Genomic DNA, 23,209 nt, shown 5'->3' on the forward strand with positions numbered 1-23,209 from the left:
ATCAGAAAAAAAGACACACAAAGTTGGGGATATTTTGTTATTGTTTTATCATCATGACCATTATAATTCATATTACATTTAAAATGTCCATTTCATTTTAAATGACTGAATAGTCTCTAGAAGTTCTATACGAAGCAATTGTAATTATTCATGGAAGGTCCTTTTGAAGGGCATGACGAATGTTAATTTGGAGCTAATGAAGAACCTGCAAACACACACATGAACACACACACACGTGTGCAAACACTGGAACGCTAACAAGAACAAATTGTGCAAAATAATGCAGCGCCTGACAAATATGTTCTCTTTGAAGTTATACTTCATAATTCATTTATTTACAGAAAAACGTTGACTGCATGTTCTATTTTGGATAAATTGTCAATGAACACATATATTCCCTGCTATTCAAGCATGTTTACATGGCAGATATCAATGTAAATCCAAAGCGTGGGGCAGTTTGACATCGTTGAAAGCAGCGATTGGGTACTTGAGCGGCGACTGCGATTTAATTTGAGTCCACAGCAGATGAAAGCAAACGTACACTATCAGCTTGTGCAGACTCTCTATCCTGCATATTCGTAAAGATGCAATTCATATTTCAGAATTCGTAATCCTCCATACAGGTTTTTGCTCGCAGCCTGTGACGTGAATACTTCCGATAGCCCAATTTTGTTTTTAGCATCCCGCAGCTTGCGAAAAAAAATCAAGTCCTCACCTGATCACCAGTGAGCAAGCTGTTGTTTCCCCCCCTTTATTGTGCTCTGTATGCATGTACTGAACATTGACATTCAAGCGGTCAACAGTGTGCTGCGGTGAATTCCAATTGGCAGGGTAGGGGAATCAGGTGTTTTGCGCTGCTCCGTGCAAGCTGCACGATATTTGGCCCTCCATTACACATGCGGACGCTCTTTGATTGAGACACACACTGACTCGACTGAAGAAAAACAATGACATTAGCAATTCTCTTTCCTGTCATTTTTTGTCTTCTCGGATTGGCAAAACGAGCATTTTCACATGGCTTGAAGCTCATATGCAAAGAGGCTCCCACAGTTCAATCCTGTAACAAAACAACCGTGTCTTCCACATTCTGCATATTATGTCAGTGCCTATAAATACACTGGAGAACATTTGAGTCCATTTGCTAGTATTATTCATATTGATGCATGCTACAGTGATTACTTCCAAAGACATGCAGCACTACAAAAGCAGGATAGCATAGATTTGATAAAGGCTGATGAAAAATGTAAGCTAGGTCTGCAGGAGCTCACTGGAATGATTGGTCAAAGTGCACAGGTACAAACATTGAACATTGAAACATACGTTAGAAATGTCCAGCCAACACCTAATGTACAACCAGATGCCGATCCAATCGGCAGCATTTTAGTCTTTGGTTTCCTGTTGATCCATAAATATTAGGGATGTCCCAAACATATGGTAAGAAATCGGACCTGATCACGTTGTTTTCAGCTGATTGGAAAAGATCGGGTCTGTACTGGAGAAACTTTGATTTTATTATGATTGCAAGCGATGGGGGAAAAAAATGAAGGCCTCATGAACATTTTTGCCCCATCATCTAGGGTTTCAAGCAGCAAAACTCTTTTAGATTTTTAGATTAGATTAGAAATGCATCATTGTTGAGCTAAAATTTGGGGCGAAAACTACATCTCAAAGCAGCAACAACTTGAACACTGAAGATATCTTTGCTTTTATCTTTACATGAATCAAAATAGCAAAACCCAACTATCGTAATTGACTTTTATTGCTTTAATCATTGAAAACATAGTGAGTGCAACGTAAATTTTTATCTTCACATCTTACATGTCGCCATGCAATCATCTTGTTCACTGTAAAAATGCTCAGGTATAGATAAAGAAAATGTTTACTGACCCCCCCCAAGTGAAAAGTGAAATCTGAGAAGTGGGGCCTCCGTATCATCAGATTATCATAAATATATAAATGAATAAATAGATAAAAGTGATTCAGAACATCCCTAATATATATAGAGTACATACTGCATGAGATCAGGAAAAAAACTAAGAGACCAAAAAGACACGGGACCTTTTATATATTTTGACAATTTCTGCAAATATTTAACAGATTTTGAATATAATTTGGGAATGTACTTAGTCATTTCATCAAGCAGAAAATATTCATTTTCTTCAAACATATCTAATATATATAATATATATTAGATCTTTGAATCGGTCTCTAATTTTTTTCCAGAGCTTTATATATGTACAGTTTATGGGCTCATGATATTTAACAGCATACAACAGCTCGAGTAATTGAAATAAAACATTTTGTGTTTTGGTATTAAATGCTAAAAGCATAATTGCACTACATCAAAGCTTGCTAATTTACAGTATGTTCTACTGTTAATCATGCTTTTTGGGGCCTGAAGGGTTATACAATAAATGTCTTACTTAGCTGTACATTTAGGCAGATAACTTTGCTGTCGCAAGTGTTCATAAAAAGAAATGAGGAAAATATCACCACATTTTCCACACTGTGTCCATTTCAACAAAGATGGAATGCTATGAAGTTAAGGACAGCTTTGTTTTTGTTGGGCAGTGGTGTCAAACTATGCAGGTTACAATTGGTCTTGGTGGCAGTTAAAGAGACACTTATCGCTGGAAAGACGTATGAACCAACAAAACACCAAAAAGCAAATAGGCACTAATGTAGAATGCAGTTTAGATACTTTTGTATCCCGTATTTTTCATATCATCCAGTACAATCAGGCGAACAGTAAAATATCAACTGACAAAGTGTGATAAATGTATGAGACATTCACTCTTTTAAGAGATGTTTGCATTGAAGAAATTACAAATCGGGCTTGGTAGTGCATACCTACAAATGCATCATTGAGGAAGAGGAGAGAAAGTAATGCATTGTTATGGTTCACAGATACAGCACTTCCCTGTGGTCCATTGAGTTGGTCTCTACAGTGGCCACTGATCTAGACGGTATCTAGTGATGGACCGAGAAGGAGAGCTAGTGCACTTACGGAGTCTATGTCTCTTAAGACGGAGAATTTTAATGACCGTCAAGTAATTGGGTACCAGCAAGACTGCTTTTCTCTGGTGCTCCCTCTAAGTCTCCCTTGAGAGCATGGCTGGACTCTGGGCAGTCGGAACAAGCAATTTCACTCACAGTAAGGCCTGATTTAATCTCAAGTAATCTCTTTTTTACATTTATATATATATATTGAAATAAACTTTACACTGATCTTATTGTGCACTGTCTTCTTCAAACAGGTGGTCCCGTTAGATGGTTTAAAACGAGTATTACTTCATAGGCTACTATTTGGCTACTTTTGCCAGCTGGGCAACTACTGTCAGGAAAGTAAGACTATCTCCATGCAGAAGCCGATGATGTCCCAGTAAAACTGGTCGCAGTTCAATGATGTGCTCCACGTCTCTTGGATGTGGCCGAGCATGAGGTTTTCCCTCGTTGCGTTCTCTCGCCTGCTCCGGACCCCCGCTCCCTTCCCCCAATACTGCTCATCGAGGGCCATGCTTTCTTCATCCCTTTACGGTCTCTGCGGATTCCGCATGAAGCGAATTCTCATTAGTGGCTCACATTATACATCCGTGCGCATCTTGGTGATGTTGACATAGTTGGTGTTGGCCAGAGTGCAGTTCCCCGTTTTCATACCCTCCGGTCTAAAATCCTCAGCACTGTGGTTGACAGCCTCCTGAATCTCCACATAGTCAGACTTACTGAGCGTCGACCCACTGCCGCTGCGACCGCTCTTCTTCAGGTCCTCTACTGAGCTGGCTTTAGGCACACTCGGAATATTTAGATACTGAGCCTGTTCTTCACCCTCCGTCTCTCGGTGGTAGAAGTAGTTGAAGTTGGACACGATGACCGGCACTGGCAGCGCGATGGTCAAAACGCCGGCGATGGCGCAAAGAGACCCCACTATCTTCCCCCCGATGGTTGTGGGGACCATGTCTCCGTAGCCCACGGTCGTCATGGAAACCACCGCCCACCAAAAGGCCTCTGGGATGCTGCTGAACTGGGATTGGGGCTCATCTGCTTCAGCAAAGTAAACGGCACTGGAGAAGAGGATGACGCCAATGAAGAGAAAGAAGATGAGAAGGCCCAGCTCACGCATGCTGGCCTTCAGAGTCTGCCCCAGAATCTGAAGCCCCTTGGAATGGCGGGAGAGTTTGAAAATGCGAAACACTCGAACCAAGCGAATAACACGGAGAATAGCCAAGGACATGGCTTGTTGTCCCGCCTCTCTGTCCTCGGGCCTCTCCGCTAGTTCTGTGCCAAGGGTGATGAAGTAAGGAATAATTGCCACAATGTCAATGATGTTCATGATGTTGCCAAAAAATCCAGCTTTGCTGGGACAAGCAAAGAACCTGACGAGGAACTCAAATGAGAACCATATGATACAAAGAGTCTCCACAATGAAGAAAGGATCGGTAAAATATGACGAGGTCTCATAGGTTGCGGTGATGTTGGAGTTGGTTTGGAAGGGATAATTGTACTCCTCGTCTTCATTTCGGAATATCGGCAGTGTTTCGAGACAGAAGCTAACAATGGAGATGAGAATAACCATGACGGAGATGATGGCAATGATGCGAGCTGGACCTGAGCTCTCAGGGTACTCGAAGAGCAGCCACACCTGTCTCTGAAACTCATTGTCAGGCAACGGGCGCTCCTCTTCCTTGATGAAACCTTCATCCTCCCGGAAGATTTCCATCGCCTCCTCACCCAGTTCGTAGAAGCGAATCTCTTCGGAAAAAATATCAAGCGTGACATTGACGGGCCGGCGCAGTCTCCCTCCAGATTGGTAATAGTAGAGAATGGCATCGAAACTCGGCCGATTGCGGTCAAAGAAGTACTCGTTCCGAAGAGGATCAAAGTACCTCATCCGTTTCTTGGGATCGCCCAGAAGCGTCTCTGGGAACTGGGATAGAGTCTTGAGCTGAGTCTCAAAGCGCAAGCCCGAGATGTTGATGACGACCCTCTCGCAGCACTCATGATCGGGCTCCGGGTCGTACTGGTCGTGGGGCTGTCCGGGATGCGCGGCCGCCTCGTCCGCGGGGTCGCTGGTCGCAACCGTCATGCTGGAGGGCGACGGAACCTGCAGCTTTCAAACGGGGCGGGGCCACCTTGGGCCACTAGGGGGATGCCTGGAAAGGGTAAAACAAGGACAAGGCTTAGTTCAATTTGGTTTCCTCGTCACGGCCAATATTGACAGTAACACCAAGGAAAGACTGCATTAGCCCAACATTCCTGCAGGCCAGCAAGTCTGCGGGGCATTTGAAAGACGGAAGCGAGGAGGGGCCCGACCATTTGAGCACGTAGGCTCCATTTTGTCTCTTGGTATTGGGTTATGACTTCGCTCTCGTATGAGTGTGCAGTTGGATCAATATGCCATCCACTAAGACTGTATCAGCTCTCGCAGGGTGCAATTACAACCAAGAGATCTGATTATGTGATGAGTGCTCCATACAATCTCGCAGATTATTTTTCCCTCTCTGCTTGTGTGGTATGAGAGTCAGTTTTTTATGGGGAGTGATTTTTCACGAAATTATTCACATGCATATATTTGCTATTTTCACATTATTGACAACTTCAAATGCAATTGCGATGTTCAACTATTTTTCAGACCCACATACATTCTCACAATTTTCATGTTATTCAGATCCTCAAAAATACTCGTGATTTCAAATTGTCTGTCCACGATTTTTTTGATGTTGATTATGCATTTATCATGACTTGAACCAAATTGTGCACCCTTGGATCAATGGGCCTGCGCTTTAATTTTGGAGATAAACGTAATGCTGTTGCACGATATTCACACAAAAAGGTCCTCGGATATTCCCGTGTGTCTAAAGATCCATTCTTTCTCCGTCCACTAGGAGGCAGTGTTGCTCTCATCCTTGAACTTGAAAAAGCCATAGTTTCTGATTTAATTAAAGTTGGAAATTGAAAACGGGTCTCCATCAAGTCAAGTCTGGAAAGAATATGCCACTCTAATTTGTTTCCTTCAATATTGTTTTCATATTAGTTTCATATATGTTCACGCTGTTTTGCCCGGCGAGCTTCCGCTGTGTAGAAGAAGAAAAATTAACAGTCGCAGAAAAACATCTTTTTGTCAAGCTTGAGGGAAGCAGATTTGCGTTGCATTTTATTTCTTAACTTGTGTTAAATAAACACATAATAGAAGGTCAAAAATGACAGTTTTCCTTTTTGTTTTTTTTAGTTCGAGCAAGAAATAGGATTTGTATCGTGTTTCCGTTCAATGGAAACAGCAACACTGCCACCTGGTGGACAGAGGCCTTTAGGCACATACACATCTGAGGAAGTGTGTGTGCGAATATTATGCAACAGCATGATTGTCTCAAAATTAAACACGCACACCCTCTGATCCACTAATGCACATTTACAACTCACAAGCAGAACTGAAAATTTGCAACCGGAAAGTCTTGATAAATGCATAAACAAAATTAACGCACACATGAAAATTGCCGATATATCTGGGCATGTCAAACACATGAAAATCACAAATGTATTTGTGTGAATAATTTTCAGACAAATCTCTCTCCAGTATATTTAAGCATCCCTTCAAGACTTTACATTTGCAAAAAATTTGTTGCTCAAAAAGTCCATTTTTTTTTGTAAGATTGGCTCACAGTTGTTACCCTGCACAGTGCTGATGCACAGAAGAGTCCAAAGTCACCCCTCCGTTCAGCCAGCTCCTTCCCTATCCTTCCATCCATACATCACCCAAAGCTTCCTTTTTGCAGCAAGACAGCACAAATGGGCGAGGGGACGAAGGATGGCGGTGAGGAAGCGCAGCTCACGTCGCGGGTGCATGCCGAGATGCCGCTACGGGCTACAGGTTGGAGAATAGCTGGTGACATTAAAATTCAGGCAAAGTCGCACTGTGGACTTGATTATTCTCTATGGCGAAGGACGCCGCGACAGAACTCTTGGAGCCTCATGTCCGCAGACTTAAGCAAGGGAGGCTTGTGAGGATGCTGATGTCATTATGTATACTTGGGAATGTAATCAAAAGCATCCTCCAAAATACCATCCTACACATTTCTTTTTGGGACTGAACGTTGTTGATATCACAGGACAGCATTTTTTTTTTTTGTTTTCCCCCAAAAGGGGAATAACCATATGAGTACACATACGGAGCATATAATTTAGTATTGCAATTTTACAGTTTTTTCTGAGGGTTAAGCAAGCAGCCAAGTTCATGCACTGGTCAACACTAAACGCCACTGCGATTGTCAATGCTGCTGATTTTTTTTCCTTTTATTTTCTGGCACGCGCAAGGCAGAGTTAGTTGGGAGTGACAGGTGCCAAGCATACTTTCAGCCATTCTCCGTTTGATCCAACCACAGTCATGTCCATGCACTAAGCAAAGCAGAGCCGAGCTGTTATCGTTTCAGCTAACTGCATGCAGGAATTCACCGTGATTCTCTTGATGCGCAGATGCACGAGACTGTATCCAGTTAGGCTCCCCTTTAAGTGACGCTGCTGAGTATAGTCAGCTCTCATTATTGGCTTCTTTGACACGCGCTTCCAGCGGTTGGACCATCTCGTCACGGCAGTCTGGAGGTGCTCGTTCGAGCCGAGTCACTTGCATCCACCGCCGTGGAGATGCGTGGGCTGCAGTTGGGCATCGCGGCGCATACTAACAGCTCCTGCATGGCGCGCCTCGCCCCACACTGCTGCCCCCCCTTCCCGACACTCAAGTGTTCCACGTTAAAGGGGAAGCGTCGCTAAATGCAGTGGAAATATGTTCATGAGCCAAAAACCACCTCTGCTGGTTTTATTCTGGGCATATATGTGCTGTATGAAGAGCAATTTATATTGTACTGCGTATTCAATTTTGTGAAGGCGACATTACCTCCAATTTGTAATCAAAATCAGTGGTTCTCAACCTTTTAGCAACTCCAGATGATAGATCATGTAATTTCATCTATTTTATTTCTTTCTATTTCATCAGTTGCAAAACTGCATCACTAATGACAGTGCACATTCGTATAGAATTTAACACAATAAAGACATTCGACATTTTGCAGCTACTGCAAAACAGGTTATGTTGTAGTTCATTTGCTCTTAATTTGAAAGGAAATGTGATGTGCTTTCCCAAAACAAGGGTGATGTCGGGGAGATTAGTTTTGAGTTATTGAAGAAAATATAAATTTTTGACAAATATGGGACAAATTTGGGATTTCAACAAAAGCAACTTCCTTAAGCCAGGTCTCGACAGCATCCAAAACGTTTAAATTGTAATCAAAGTGTATGAAGGCAAGAGATTAGTAGAATATGTACACCATTAAAAAAACTTGAAGCGTGTTTTTCTCAAAACTAGGAAATTCACCTGGGCAAAAATTCAAATTGCTGTAACTTTGCCAATTTTTGCACTACATTCTCATATAATATATAGTTTTAAATTGAGTTAGTTGTAGAATTAGAATATATCAATATGTCAATTTCCTTCACAAATATGTAGTGTTAAAGCATTAAAAAACATGTAATTAGATTTGTTGATGCCCCAAGAAACCTTATTAAAATCTCATGCACCCTCAGGTGTGCACATATCCCCATTTGAGAACCGCTGATCTAAATCACAGCAAAAAACAGTCCGTTTGAACTAATACCACATAAATAAATCTATTTCATATGGGACATGTCATTTGAACAAGGCAGAGTGGAGCACATTTTATGAATTTTGTTATTGTGTTCTTTGTGATGCAAAAGCTTATTATAAAATTTGTTGATTTATAAATCTGGTAATTCCATGTATCTTGTTTCCTTTTTGAGCTTGTATTACTCCTTGCACTATGGCAGGGATGGCCAAATTCGGTCCTCAAGAGCCACAAACCAGCCTGTTTTCATTGTGTCCCTTCAACTAACACACCTACCTGATTCAAATGATTAGCTCATCAGCATGCTTTGCAGAATCCTAATAACGACGCTCATGTGTCGGTTGAAGAGATACATTGAAAACAGGCTGGATTGTGGCTCTTGAGGACCGAACTTGGCCATCCCTGCCATAGTGCAACAATGCAGGAGTAATACAAGCTCAAAAGGGGAAACAAGATACATGGAATTACCAGATTTATAAATCAACAAATTTTATAATAAGCAAGGTGAAACCTTCTAAAGAAACTCTGGGAATAAACCCATTACATGAAAGCCTAACAGATGGACTGACAAATACACAGATATCAACATCAACAATAACGAATGGAAGAAATCCTGGTAAAATGTAACCAAGCTAACAAGACAACCAGGAACACATGGACAAAACACGAAAGACTGGGACAGGATTGATGAGAACAAGTGCAAATGAAAACCTTATGACATGAAAAAAAGTGGCACAAGGAAATCTTAGTTTGAAAAACTTCATAAATAGGGTGACTATTTGGGAGACCAGCTGATAAATTGAATAATTTAAGCTTGCTACCAGTCTAACATTGGAATACACTGTACTTTCTCATTCAATGGAACTTTGACTGGTAGTGTATCAAGGTTTCCACTTGTCCCAATTCCAAGCAGAGGAGGAAAGATGTAATCGCTGCACATGCACATGAATTCCAGCAATTGTACTTTGCGATTTCATTAGTCTCGTGTGTGTCCCTGCATGTGCGTAATAGGTCTGCCCAGTAATTAGTGGGCTGTGATACAGTGAGGAGGTCTGTAAATAATCACCGTGTTGTCAGCAACTCGACAAATTGCATTGAGCACGATTCATAGTCTAGCCTCTGGATTCTGCACTCAATAAGTACGTGTCATTGAGTTTTTTGATTTACCAAACAAAAACTACACAAATACTCTTTTAACACCAACTTTTAAGTTAGATTTGAGGATCAATTTAAATTTGAGGGGTTTTATTCGTCAATTTGTTTTCTTTTCAAAATGGCACGCTGGTTGCAGTCCTCTTCTTCCGATCCTGGTTTTTGTTGTTTTTATCATATGGTGTTTTGTTCTGCTGAGATGTTGTATACAGTTGTACTTCTTTGTAAGTTTGCTGATTGTTGTCATTCTACACTTCAAGCACCGCCCTCTGGTGGTCTGGGAATGAAAATAAAATGTTTACAAATGTACCCTCTGTTTCTGTGTTGCTCACGTGAGTAGGTTCTGAGAGACAGTCATTCCAGTGATACAGGCTATATATATATATATATATATATATATATATATATATATATATATATATATATATATATATATATATATATATATATATATATATATATATATATATATATATTAGTGAAAGCCCCATTTACCATTGATTACTGCCTACAGTCCAAGTGCAGGTTCCTGATGATACGCAATCCTACTCCAATCAAAATGTCACCTTCCTGATTAGGATGATGACATAGCACCACTGAAGATGTAACATTAGCTCACTGAACACAGGCCTAGTCATCAGTCATGCACTCGGACTGAAGGTGTCTGTGGAGAGCAGGTGCCACTTGACATAATAGGGCTGATGGATGGCCGGAAACTCTTAAAGCACTGTCATTCATGAATGTAGATGAAGAAATGCTCATCTCTATATGGAGGGCCAATGGAGCCTTAACACCAATGTCTACTTCATTGTCCTTCCACGATGGTCATTGAGATGATCTACTGTGTACTCAAGATGAGGGCCGCGGTGAAAGACATCGAGACCGTTGATGTTTGCAAAATTCACACTGAGTGGAACCTCAACCCACACGATGCGCTAAAGCTCTAGCATAAACGATTACCTTGGGATTGCGTGTAGCTAGTGTATGGTAAACTGACTCAAATAGAACTCACCATATTTTCCGTAATATAAGGCATGGATAAAAGATTTATTTTCCTCAAAAATCGCTAATGCACACTGCAATCTGGTGTGCTTGGGATGAAATCTTTAAAAAATTGTTATTGTGCAACTTTGGTCCATCGGGCCACTTTCCATTTCCAGGCACCATATTTTTGTTGACTAGGAGGAGCGGTGCAAAATGGATGACTGTCACTCACGCTATTTGTGGACCAGCTAGTATTGTCTTTGAACTGTTTTATGCCCTTAATGTTGCACATTCATTTAATGCCGCTGTCCCCGGGCATGTGAGGTTGCGTTTCAGTACCCTTTGTAAGCGTACAGTATAAATAATAAATCATCTTGATCATGGTTGTGCAGTTGATCTCGGCCCTTATGCACACAGGAGGACATTTGGAGGAGAGAAGGGGGAGGAGGGGGTGAGCAAATAAGAGACGTGGAAAAGGCGAGAAGAGGGCGCTGATCCAACTTATGACAGCACACTGCAGGGGAGGAGTCCTGCATGACCTCTATGCTGCTGCAGCAGGTGATCGCTCAATAACAACCCACAACATATGCACACACAATCCCTGTGATGGTTTATTGTTACCTCGCAATTCACTTGCATACTTGTTCATTTTTTATTTCAAAAGAATCCCAAATCAGTTCACCTTTCACTTCTTCTGTGATCTAACACTGTATATTTAGACACCGTCCTTGGAAATACAGTAGTCCATTTACCTGTTGAGAAGAAGCAGAATGATGGCCATCATTACTCTCGTGGTGAGATATGTCCTTACCATCAACGTCGAGTACTTTATTGATTCTGGATGTGGTTTCACTCTCGGTTGTTAGTCCTGGAGTCTGACGGAGCGATCAATGCTTCAACTGCTCTGGAGGTCAAAAAGGAAAAAAAGAAACTTAGAACTTAGAAACAGCTGCTCTATGTTTTGGACATGCTGGAAGGTAAACAAATAAACAAACCAAAAGTAATATGGGTCAGAATGGTCGGATTCAAAGTTTTTGTTTGTTGGATCTGTCATTAAATGTACCTCCAGTCAAAGACGTGACTAACCCTAACCCTAACCCTAATTACAATACTCACTGGACACAAATGAAGATAGCAATTCAAGTCTGTATTTTTTTTTTTAACGTATGCTAACGTATGAGAATAATAAAGGTTCCGTCATGTACGTCATTGTCCTTCCCTCAAAATCAATCATTGCTGCGCACTTTAACGCACCCAATCAGAGGGATACAGTAACGGAACCAATCAGACGACAGAAAAATGTGAATGTCTATCAAGGCCACAGAATCTGATTTTGCAAAAGATGAATAGCAATTCCAACAGTGTGTGTGTGTGTGTGTGTGTGTGTGTGTGTGTGTGTGTGTGTGTGTGTGTGTGTGTGTGTGTGTGTGTGTGGTCGACGCCAGCACTCAGGTTTTTGCAGTGGTCAAATATTATTTTCAAGGCAACACATCGAAGACGAACTCTGAGTGGACCAAAAAAATGAACCGAAGCTTAGACACATGCTTGGAAATAAGACATCATAAGATGTGGTAGTAAATTATGATCATTTCATGTGAGTTAAAGATTTACTAAGGTTTTGTGCTTGTGATAGTGTTTAGGTCAGAAAAGAGGCCTTGAAGAACATTTGACACATGAGCTTGTAGTTTGTGTAAGATGGGCATCTCACTGCTAACAGAAGAGCAGTCTGACTTGATGCGACTCTGAATTAGGTCTGAAGTGAAGGAATCATTCCCACGGCAAATGTTTGCTCTCTAGGCTGCGGGCGGCACTTAAGTGCTCTCTGTCTGGTCACTTCAATCAAATCAACGGTTAATGCACACGGGCTGAGGTCTGACAGCCGCACTAATCAGGCATGATTGTTTGCCTTTAAAGTGACGCCGCCTTTTTTTTGTTTTTCCCTAACAATGTGGTAACAATCAGGCATCAGTGGGCCAGAGTGGTTTTCGGAGAGAGTCAGCAGGCCCTGTTAAAGTGTGAGGGGAATGCAAAATGAAGGAAACGGTGGGATAGAGGCAGAGATTTAAAGGTCACATGAAGTGAGTCATCCTGAAGGGCAAAGCATCCAAATTTTTCCTTTTAAATCACTCTGTTTGCTAAACATCCATTTGGTTTTGCTCTATTTGATTGGGAATACATACGCATGACACTTATGTACAGCTAGTTACAGTCTGCATGAGCCCTCAGTGTATTGTGAATATGTAGATTTGCCAAGCACATGTCTGTATGAGAAGCCCCGCCCTGTCTCCCGTGCATGTGGCAGGATACTATGCCGGCTCAGCCAATCAGCATTCTCATTTATGCAGAGGCACTGGCAACAGCTTCATCATTCCTGTTAAAAATACATCTCTGCTCTGATACCTGCATAGCTCTAATAGACTATATCCTCCTGAGACACACCCTATGCATTTGTGTCCACTGTATTGGACATTTATTTTAGGGATTTGTCTTTTGACTCTTTGGGGCCACCCTATGAGGTCCTAGTGTGCTCAGCAGAGGACATCCTGTTTGGATGGGTTGTTTTGAAGTTTGCTATCCTGCTGGACACAACAGTGGGCACTAATGACTAGGGTGATAGAAAACGATAATGAATCAGAATTACTGTAAATAAACCCGGTCAGCTTTTTGCTCATTACATCTTATTTAATTTTAATGTCATGACAGGAAGAGTGCATTTTTTGGTACATTTTTCAAATTAAAATCAAATGAATTGGAACATGAACCAACAACTATACATTCTGTTAAAATGACTTCTTTAAAATGTTGTACGCTTTTATTAAGTTTTGTCAAGTTTTATGCGGATCTGCATTATCATTATTGTCATACTTTTTCAGGGGATGAGCCAAGAATTTGACAAATAACGGGCAATTCTAGGGTCAAAATTGAGCAGTGCTGATCCACCAGCTAGGCAAGATAAATCATTTTGTCCATGATAATGTAATTTCATTTTAACATTAACAAAAGTGAAGCATAACATTTTATGATCATGGGTCTTCAATAGCACTTTGATTTTAATATTTAACAGCTTGCTTGTCAGCTAACTCCTATCTAAAAACGTGAACAATCAGCTAAAATTGAATTCAGCAATAATGAGCAGTGGTAAAGATAAAAGAAAGTTGGTAAAGTACTGAGTGGTGGAAGGTAAGAACTTCTCCACATAAGTCAAGAATTCTCTACATGTGTCATGTTCATTCAAACTAACAAGCTATATTTTTTGGCTCCTGAATTTGGGCTCGTTATTGTGTTTGTCCAAATGAAGTCCGTGCCTGCTTCTGGGGTCACAGGGCATTCTCTGCCAGGAAGTAAACACACAAGCAAAGGAACAAACAGTTAACCGTCTTCCTGTCAGAATCTGTAAACAGGTCACAATGATATTGAGCATTTCCATGGTTTCTCCTTCTACATGCTCATAGCAAGAGCTCACTCTTGTTGCTATGGTGATTTCCTACTGCACTCCTTTTGGCGTGCTGTGCACTTTCTCTACATTGTGCATATCTTTTCAGGGTCAGGTACCATGGCTTAAGCTTCTCACCAATATGTTTTCGTAATATAGAGTCATTCCGATTTTTCAGAGAATTTGCGTTCATATATATATATATATATATATATATATATATATATATATATATATATATATATATATATATATATATATAAACACAATACACTAGTGTTTTATTTTATTATTTGACTTACTTTGATAAAATATGACAAAACTATATGTATACAGTATATGTATATTAGTGTTGTAATTTTTTACTTACATTTCCCAAGACTATATCCTGGCTTCATCAATTTTAGTTGTGTAATGCAAAAGAAGCTGCAGTAATGTGAGATTTTGAGATAATGATAAGAAAAACAACTTTCTGACCATGTTTACTCTTAACACTTTTTTTTGTTGCTCCTTAATAACTTGTAATCAAGGTGACTCAAGCAGAATGAAAGTTAAAGCTTTTGTTTATATGTTCAACAGCAACGGTGCCATTTTTTTACGGTTGTCGTTGTTGAATTGAAGCCTCGCTGAAGGAAATCACATGGCAGGTTTTTTGCGCCCTGCTGGAGTCATGGCAAAAAAATAGTGTCAAGTTGCCATTACGATATAGTTATTATATTAAAAAAAATGTTTGTTGTTTGTGTATAGGCCAAGCCTCCTGGAGGAGAAACCTGGCAGCTTCTCAGGCATAATCATGAGAATATTATACATTTTTACAATACATATTACCCATTAGCCAAAACAGATTGTTTCCAATTTTAAAAACATGAAACATAATTATATTTTGCCACAGTTCTTAACATGTCCATCTGACATTCTGCTGGATTTCTCTGGGCAGCCTGCTTGTGGACACAAGTGTTTGCATGGCACTTCCATTGTGTGACTCTTTAAAGCCTATCTACAAAGCAGAATTTCATAATTAATAGCAATGGTGCATATTGGGAAAAATGATTATTACTATGCCAGCTTTCTGTAACTCATATATTTTCAGACCTTGATTTGCAACATTTAAAATGGATTTAGATTGCCCGATTGCCCACTGATGCACCCCCCCAAGCCGTAAATAAACATCTATTTCAAATAAAGACAGTGCACATCATGATCTTGTTATATAGGTCATGTTTAAGACAGCACAGAGTAACACAGAACAAATACTGACAAACGCAGCCTTCCCCTGCCAACATTTTTATTCTCATCTGTTCTGCAGCAGAGCACTCAGGGACAGACAGGCGCAAGCTTTGTGGGTTTGCATGTCTGTGCTGTATGCATGTTTTTTTTTTAATCATTCTCTATGTGCAGGTCAGGGGAATGGCAGCAAAGATCACGTGTAACATACATGTTGTTAAAATGTTAGCACTACAGAGCACACTGAGCTAACAAAGGCATGTGGTTAACAGTCTTTGAATTGTATCACAGTTTCTTATCACTCGATGTTTGGCCTCTTTTTTGCAGCTTTTAACATGAAAAAAACATCAATTAACTGTACTCATAATGAGTTATAAGAAACATTAATATAGCGCACAAATAGATCTGAGTAAATCTCAGGAATCATATGCTTTGTGTTTTAAAACTGCTGTCTGTCTTTTCTCCAGCTTTGAAAACAAGGTGGCAAGAAGCACATGTGATGCATCTATGCAAAACAGAGAGCAGTCATAAAACAGCAGCTACGCAACTGGAAAGGAAGGATCAATTGCACTGTATATACAGTATGGAGAGCGCTTTATTTTGATTCATTCTTGCCATTTTCAGGACTTTTGGTCTGAAAGATGATCAAGTGGCAGGGCAGAGCTGCATTAGGCACCAGAGTAAGGACGCCAGCTAGAAGGCAGAGGACGAAAATTCTCCTCCAGAGGGAATTCTTTGTCAATCAAGTTTATCCCATTTGGTCCACTGAAATACTGTCGTACATTCCTGCGGGCACAAAAAAAAAAGAGAGCATAATATCACGCAGGCATATTCTGTATATTTTCCTGCCGGTATTGAAATATTACCTGCATAAGAGACAGTTGGCGAGGGAGCATCAAGACATCCAGCCGGCCTTGGAGAGCTTCCACCTGGGGAAGAAAAAAATCACATGGAAGGCAATTGTTAATTATCATGTGGTGGGAATAATTATTAGTGATGTTTGATTGACAGATACCACGAATAATACAAAGAAAAAAATGTTCATTAAATGTATATCAGTTAAGTATTCAAGATCTATTTCTAAGTGGTAGAGGTTTAGTTTAATTCAACAACTACTTAATGGATCAAATAAGGTATATTTTTTTCAGTGCACTTAACTCTTCAGTAGTCACAGACACCGATACCCAGTATTGATAGCACTAGTACTTTTGATACACAACATTTTCCCCAAAAAACAATATCTGAACATTTTGAAGACGCACATTTCTTCCAAATTCAATCTTTCGATTTTTCATTCCTATTTTCTGATCACAAAACGGTTCCAAGACAACAGCCATTACTAGTATTGGCTTATATTAGGTAAGCATTAGTCAAGGGTGTCAGTCACCTGCCATAAAAAAAAAGTATTTGACGAGGATTGTATCATTTATTATTGTTATTATACTGTTTTAAAAGATGATAATTCTCGTTCATGGCACTGAAAGAGTTAATGATCTTTTGCCTTCGTGGGATCGTAAAATCGCAAACATGGCTGCTTCGTAATAACCAGCTCGATTCTTCTATCTTGAATTTGATTCTTCTATTTTTCCGTCGTAAAAAAGTTATCGTAACTTTTTACTGATAAAATAGGCTAAATATGTGTATTATTTTGTGTTGTTTTTGTATTCATGCCTACTTTCTTATTTGCTCAATTATGGAATGTAATCTGCTCATGGAAGTGAACAGACTAAGAATTTCATTGTGTAGTATAACTATGCATATGACAATAAAACTCTTGAATCTTGTATTAGCGCTAAAAACAAAACTTTTGACTTTATGGATGTAAAATGACTGATGAAGATATATATTTTCTCACTCAAAATAAAGAAATGCATTGCAGACCAAAGAAAAAAACCCTGTCCTTCCATGTTGTGACTTTTGACTTGTCAATAGATGCCACAATAAAAGCAGTGTTATGCATATAGTGAATGATAAATCGTAAAAAATACAGCATATAACTGACACTACGTAAGTGGAACACCTGAGCCAAGTATTTGACAGTAGTTCCCCAGACTGGAGACAAACACACACAAACACTCAGACTTTGGCCAAATTGTCTCTTCACAGTGTCAAGAGAGGAGATGACAGAAAAAGCTGGCATGCCAAACTGCCTTTTAGAAAAGCAGCTGTCCAGTTCACTCAAGATGAGCATCACTATGCTCGACCATTTAAAAAAAACAAGCCAGGAGAGAAGTCCTGCGAGCCGTGCTGTACTTGGTCTCCTAGCCAACACATGCAGGTGATTCCCATTTTCCCAGCCAGACCAATCAGACGAGAGGGTAAACAAGTGCAATCTCCCCTAAGTGGAGCGTTGTTGTGACCTGAGATATGAGGTTTCCACGAGAGCATGCTCAAATTGAAGTTTACACAAATGAATCATCAGGAGTCATGCTTTGTGAAACTCACTTTGGCCTAACATTTAACTCAGGAGTGAAACTGCCCTGAGTACACAAATTATGATTCAAGTAATTCCTACACCATTCACCTGATTTGGATGTAAAACCCCTCAAATTGAAGTTAGTTGCAGGTAAAACACATCTTTTTTATTTTTATTTTTTTGATAACCATTGAGGTTGTGACCTGTGGCGATCTAATAGCGACCTCTAGTGACCTTGAAGGAAACCGTGAACAAATGGACACTTGCCAATGTTGTGGGATATGCACCCTTAGCACCATATGTTTTTATCCATCTCACGGGGTGGCCATTTTGCCTTTTGCTGTCAACTATAGATGACATCACAGTTGCGCAGAAAAATTAGTTAACAAATCAAGATTCAGCTTGCAAACACCACAAGACCAAACTCAGAAAAGATGAGCTATGATTGGTTGTTACCTGAAACCTTAGGAACTGTGTTGTCATTTTATGGCACCAGTGACAAATCTTGTATTTACAATAGTGGGGTTGCATAGAACATCCATCCGTCCATTTTCTAGAGCCGCTTATCTTGACAACGGTCGCGGGCCTGCTGGTGCCTATCCCAACTGAATTGCATGGCACACGAAGACGAACAACCATTCACGCACCCAGTCACACCTAAGGACAATGTAGTATGTCCATTACACCTACCATGCATGTTTTTGGAGTGTGGGAGGAAGCCCAGCGTGCCAGGAGAGAACACACGCAGGCTAGGGGAGAACATGCAAACTCCACACAGGAGGGTCGGAGCGAGGTGGATTTGAACTGTGAGGTGGACATGCTAACCTCTGCCTCACCGAGTTACCCACATAGAACATATGATTGCAAAAAAAAAAAATAAAATAAAGTTTGACTTCCCCTTTAAACTGATGTGTAGCTGTAGTGTCACAACTCTTCGACAGGAGATCATAAGCTAACTATTTATCATATACATTTAAATAACAGGTGATATAAATTTTGGTACGTGTAAATGGGTTTAAAGATGTTACATGCTTGTAAGAATGGCAGAGGAAGTATTTTATCAAATTCCTTGATCTTGATCTGGGGGTTGGCCAAATGGGTGGCCAGAGAGTGGCAAGTGGGGGCTTGGCCACCCCTAGCCACCATGTTGCTCCGCCAACGCCCTTCAGCGAAAAAACTGAGATTTCTCGATGTAACAATAATTATGGATCTGCCTAGTAGAATGAAGGTCAAGTTCACATACTGTAAGCGCTGATAAGAGCACAACTAAGGATTCAATTATGTCATATTGATCGATTTGTTATTTTCATAGAGGAAAACCTACACATGATGAATGCTGAGCTCTCGCTCCTTTTTCCGCAAGATATGCCAAGTCTTTGTTTCTCTCGGTAAATACTAACAGGTCACAACGAAATATCAGCCACCTGTTCTGCTGGCAGGCGCTGACGGCCACCGGGGGGCAGAATCGAGAAGCAAGGTGGGCATTGTTGTTTCCACACAAAGTCAACTGAAGGTGAAACCAACGGCTATTTACATCGGACACTCCCTCTTTGGGACGGGTCCAAACAAACAGCAGTAAATCTGCATACCCTTTTAGTGGCGACAGGAGGAAAATAGAAGGCAGGAGACATGCTTGAAACGTCACTTACCAGTGCCATCGGTGGGTGTAGAGCAGCTCCTGCTGGGCGCTGGCAGTGTTGCATCCAGAATCGCCAAAAAGTCCATTCAGAATTCCTTGAAGGCTGCCTCTCCATCCATTTCCTGGGGTCGAGACTGCTTTATTAAGGGTATCAGGATTTGGATGACCACAGTCCAATTGGTGTTGGACTCCCTGGCACACCTGACGTCATCACCAGCAATGCTTGAGGACATGCCATTCAGATGCTAATCTTCAATCGAGCCATCTGGGGAGGTTTCTGTGGAAACAGGGCCGCCATGGCAACGGTGGTTGGCGTTGCCAAGGAAACGGCCGTCGCCATGGTGATTGCATCACAGCAGGCTCTATTTGAGGCGTCCAAAGGGAAGCGTACGCGCGCGTAAGAGTCTGGGCCTCTCTTTTTGCTCTCCTTCTCACACGTGTCTTGAGTGGGTGATGAGACACAACGTGGCGCTCCACTGGGCCCACATGGCACCTCCAGAAGAAGCTTCTATTCTACATGGGGCTGGATTTGGAACATACTTTGGACTAGACTTAAACGCACGATAAAGGGTTAGCACAGTCTAATTGATATCATATAGGTTAACTTGTTGTTTTTTCTTTTTTTTCTCAGACATCACGTGTGTTTAAAGACACATTGAACACATCGAAACGATTCTGGATATTGCACATTGGCTACGACTGACGAATCACAACTCTGGTTAATACAAGGTGAAGGATACATTTGTAGTTTTTCACAGTTATAAAGCTTCCCCCAGCAGCTACAGCAGGTTCTTTCTCTATTGCTTTTCTCCATACCTGATTTTTTTTTTTTTTTTTAATTATGCGCACTGAAACCGATTTAAATTCTCAGTGAGCAGACGAGACTTGGTCTCCGTTTTCAGCCCTCACCCATCTCGCATCGCCTCAGCACGTCCACCCGTGACCCCAGAAGCGACTACACGTCCGTGAAGATCTTCTTGTTGATGTTGATGCAGTTCTGCGAGTTGTTCTGGGTGCTGGTGGGAAAGTTGGGCTGCTGCTTGAAGGCGCTGTTGATGGCGTGCTCCTCAATCACCATGTACTCGCTCTTGCTGAGCGAGGATGACGAGCGCGTTTTCCTCAGCTCCTCTGGCTCGGCTAGGGGTTGGCAGCTGCCCACGTGCAGGTACTGGGCCTGCTCCTCGCCGTCCGTCTCCCGGTGGTAGAAGTAGTTGAAGTTGGACACGATGACGGGCACGGGCAGCGCAATGGTCAATACCCCGGCGATGGCGCACAGGGATCCCACGATCTTGCCCCCGATGGTGACGGGGTGCATGTCCCCGTAGCCCACGGTGGTCATGGTGACCACGGCCCACCAGAAGGCGTCCGGGATGCTGTTGAATCCCGACTCCGGGTCGTCGGCCTCGGCGAAGTAGACGGCACTGGAGAAGAGGATGACGCCGATGAAGAGGAAGAAGATGAGCAGGCCCAGTTCTCGCATGCTGGCCTTGAGGGTCTGACCCAGGATCTGCAGGCCCTTGGAGTGGCGCGAGAGTTTGAAGATGCGGAAAACGCGCACCAGACGGATGACGCGTAGGATGGCCAAGGACATGGCCTGCTGTCCGTTGCCCTGCCTCTCGGCCAGCTCCGTTCCCAGCGTGATAAAGTAAGGGATGATGGCCACGATGTCGATGATATTCATGATGTTCTTGGAGAAGGTTGCTTTGCTGGGACACGCGAAGAAGCGCACCAACAGTTCGAAGGAGAACCAGATAATGCACAAGGTCTCCACCACAAAGAAGGGGTCCGAAAAGGGGCTGACCAAGTAGGGGAGGGTGCCGTTAATGACAGGCGCCATGGGGATGGCATCGCGGTTCTCGTCCCTGAATTCCGGCAGCGTCTCCAAGCAGAAGATGACGATGGAGATGAGGATGACCAGGACGGAGACGATGGCGATGCCCCGCGCCGGTCCCGAGCTCTCGGGGTACTCAAAAAGCAGCCACACCTGTCTCTGGAACTCATTCTCCGGCAAGGGCCGCTCCTCCTCCTTAATGAAGCCCTCATCCTCACGGAACTTCTCCATTGCTTCCTCGCCCAGCTCGTAGAAGCGAATCTCCTCGGAGAAGATGTCAATGGGGACGTTGACGGGTCTCCTGATGCGTCCTCCTGACTGGTAGTAGTAAAGGATGGCGTCAAAACTGGGTCGGTTCCGATCGAAGAAGTACTCATTCCTGAGGGGATCGAAGTACCTCATCCTCTTCTTGGGGTCCCCCAGCAGGGTCTCGGGGAACTGCGAGAGCGTCTTGAGCTGCGTCTCGAAGCGCAAGCCCGAGATGTTGATGACCACCCTCTCGCAGCACTCGTGGTCCGGCTCGTAGCGGTCCAGGGAGAGGTGGCCGGGGAGCGCCGCTGACTCCTCCAACATGTTGTCACACGCCGCCACCGTCATGACGTCGGCCTCCGTCTCGGTGTAGCCGTGGTTGACCAGGTTGTCTCTGCGTGTGTTGCTGGCGCTCGGCGGGGGTGCTTGCAGGAGGCTCAGGTGGTCGTCCATGCGCGGCCCGCCACGCATCCATGCAAGGACGGCCGCCTCGCCCCCTCCGCGGACCCCGCCGCCGCTACAGCCTCAGTCTGGCTGGCGGGCAGGCGGGCATGCTGGCGTCTTCCTCGTTCTCCACCACGCGCGCTCCCCTCCGCACTCGCTGTTCACGCCCACCGGCGGAGACGTGGGGGTTATAAACAAGCTAGCCTTCCACCCGCCCACAACACCGAGCGCCCGGGTGCGCGGTGCGCGGCTCGGCCAATGGCGACGCGCAAGGAGGCGCGTTTGAATCAACAGTCGGTCGTCATTCAACGCGCGCCGCTTTCTTTCGGGGGGGAGCGCCCGCCTCCCTGTCGCGCGCGCTCTCGGCTTTGTTACGCACGCACGCATGCACACATCAATCTGCCTTTTAAACAAGGTCGTTGCTTACAGATAGGGCAAGGGAGGTTGGGGGGGGGGGGGGGGGGGGGGGGTAAATCAGTTCCCTGTGATCAAAATGATGCAATCGCTTTTGGACGTATGGTGAAAACGAAGCTGCGTAATAATTACCTATAGACTGGAAAGCCCATTGAAACTTTCATTCCAGCCAGTCGACAACCTCGACAACAATATTTTTGAGCTATCTCCACGCACTCCTCACAAGAACTGTGGGCTTGTTGGTGCCCAGCCCGGCTGTCTTAGGGCAGCGGGCGAGGTACACTCTGAACCGGTTGCCAGCCAATCGCAGGGCACACAGAGACAAACGACCATTCACATACACACCAAAGGACAATTTGCATGTTTTGGGGATTGTGAGAAGGAAACCCAAAGTGCGCAGGGAGAACATGAGCTATACATGTCGTACGTTTCATCATCATTTGATCATATGAGAATTGAGCAATAAGCTGCTCATGCCACTGAAAAAGGTTGATTTTACTCGATATTATTTCATCAAGTGGTTGCGTGAAATGAAAACATCTGAATCTAGATAAATTGTTTTTGAGGTGAAATACATCAAAATATAAATAAATCTCAATCCAGACGATTTTGTGTACAAACACTTGACAGTAAAATGAGTAAATAAAATGTACCATTTTTTCAGGGGAATTAGGATCGACAAATTTGAGCTATTGACCCTTTGAAACCTAGTTTTGAACTGAAAGTCATTCCGCAAAACAAAGCAAAATCCACATCATAAAGGTGTTTGTGAAATTATCAAGATGTGCAAAGA

At 42.6% G+C, this 23,209-nt stretch overlaps 2 protein-coding genes across 2 annotated transcripts; both read right to left on the reverse strand.

Annotated features, from left to right (window-relative positions):
* Positions 1-30: 30 nt before the first annotated feature.
* On the reverse strand, positions 31-7,687 carry kcna2b (potassium voltage-gated channel, shaker-related subfamily, member 2b). The gene is made up of 2 exons (XM_088407941.1): positions 7,447-7,687; positions 31-5,150 (listed from the first exon to the last, which is right to left on the reverse strand). Exon 2 carries the CDS (start codon positions 5,081-5,083, stop codon positions 3,584-3,586), a length of 1,500 nt encoding a protein of 499 aa, XP_088264067.1. The 5' UTR covers positions 5,084-5,150; positions 7,447-7,687; the 3' UTR covers positions 31-3,583.
* A 7,713-nt stretch (positions 7,688-15,400) lies between these two features.
* LOC148427104 (potassium voltage-gated channel subfamily A member 3) lies at positions 15,401-22,387 on the reverse strand. The gene is made up of 3 exons (XM_088407784.1): positions 19,489-22,387; positions 16,290-16,352; positions 15,401-16,209 (listed from the first exon to the last, which is right to left on the reverse strand). Exon 1 carries the CDS (start codon positions 22,027-22,029, stop codon positions 20,434-20,436), a length of 1,596 nt encoding a protein of 531 aa, XP_088263910.1. The 5' UTR covers positions 22,030-22,387; the 3' UTR covers positions 15,401-16,209; positions 16,290-16,352; positions 19,489-20,433.
* Positions 22,388-23,209: the final 822 nt, after the last annotated feature.

This window comes from Hippichthys cyanospilos, chromosome 2, assembly GCF_059441005.1.
Source record: "Hippichthys cyanospilos isolate Australia breed blue-spotted pipefish chromosome 2, RoL_Hcya_1.0, whole genome shotgun sequence".
NCBI lineage: Eukaryota > Metazoa > Chordata > Actinopteri > Syngnathiformes > Syngnathidae > Hippichthys > Hippichthys cyanospilos.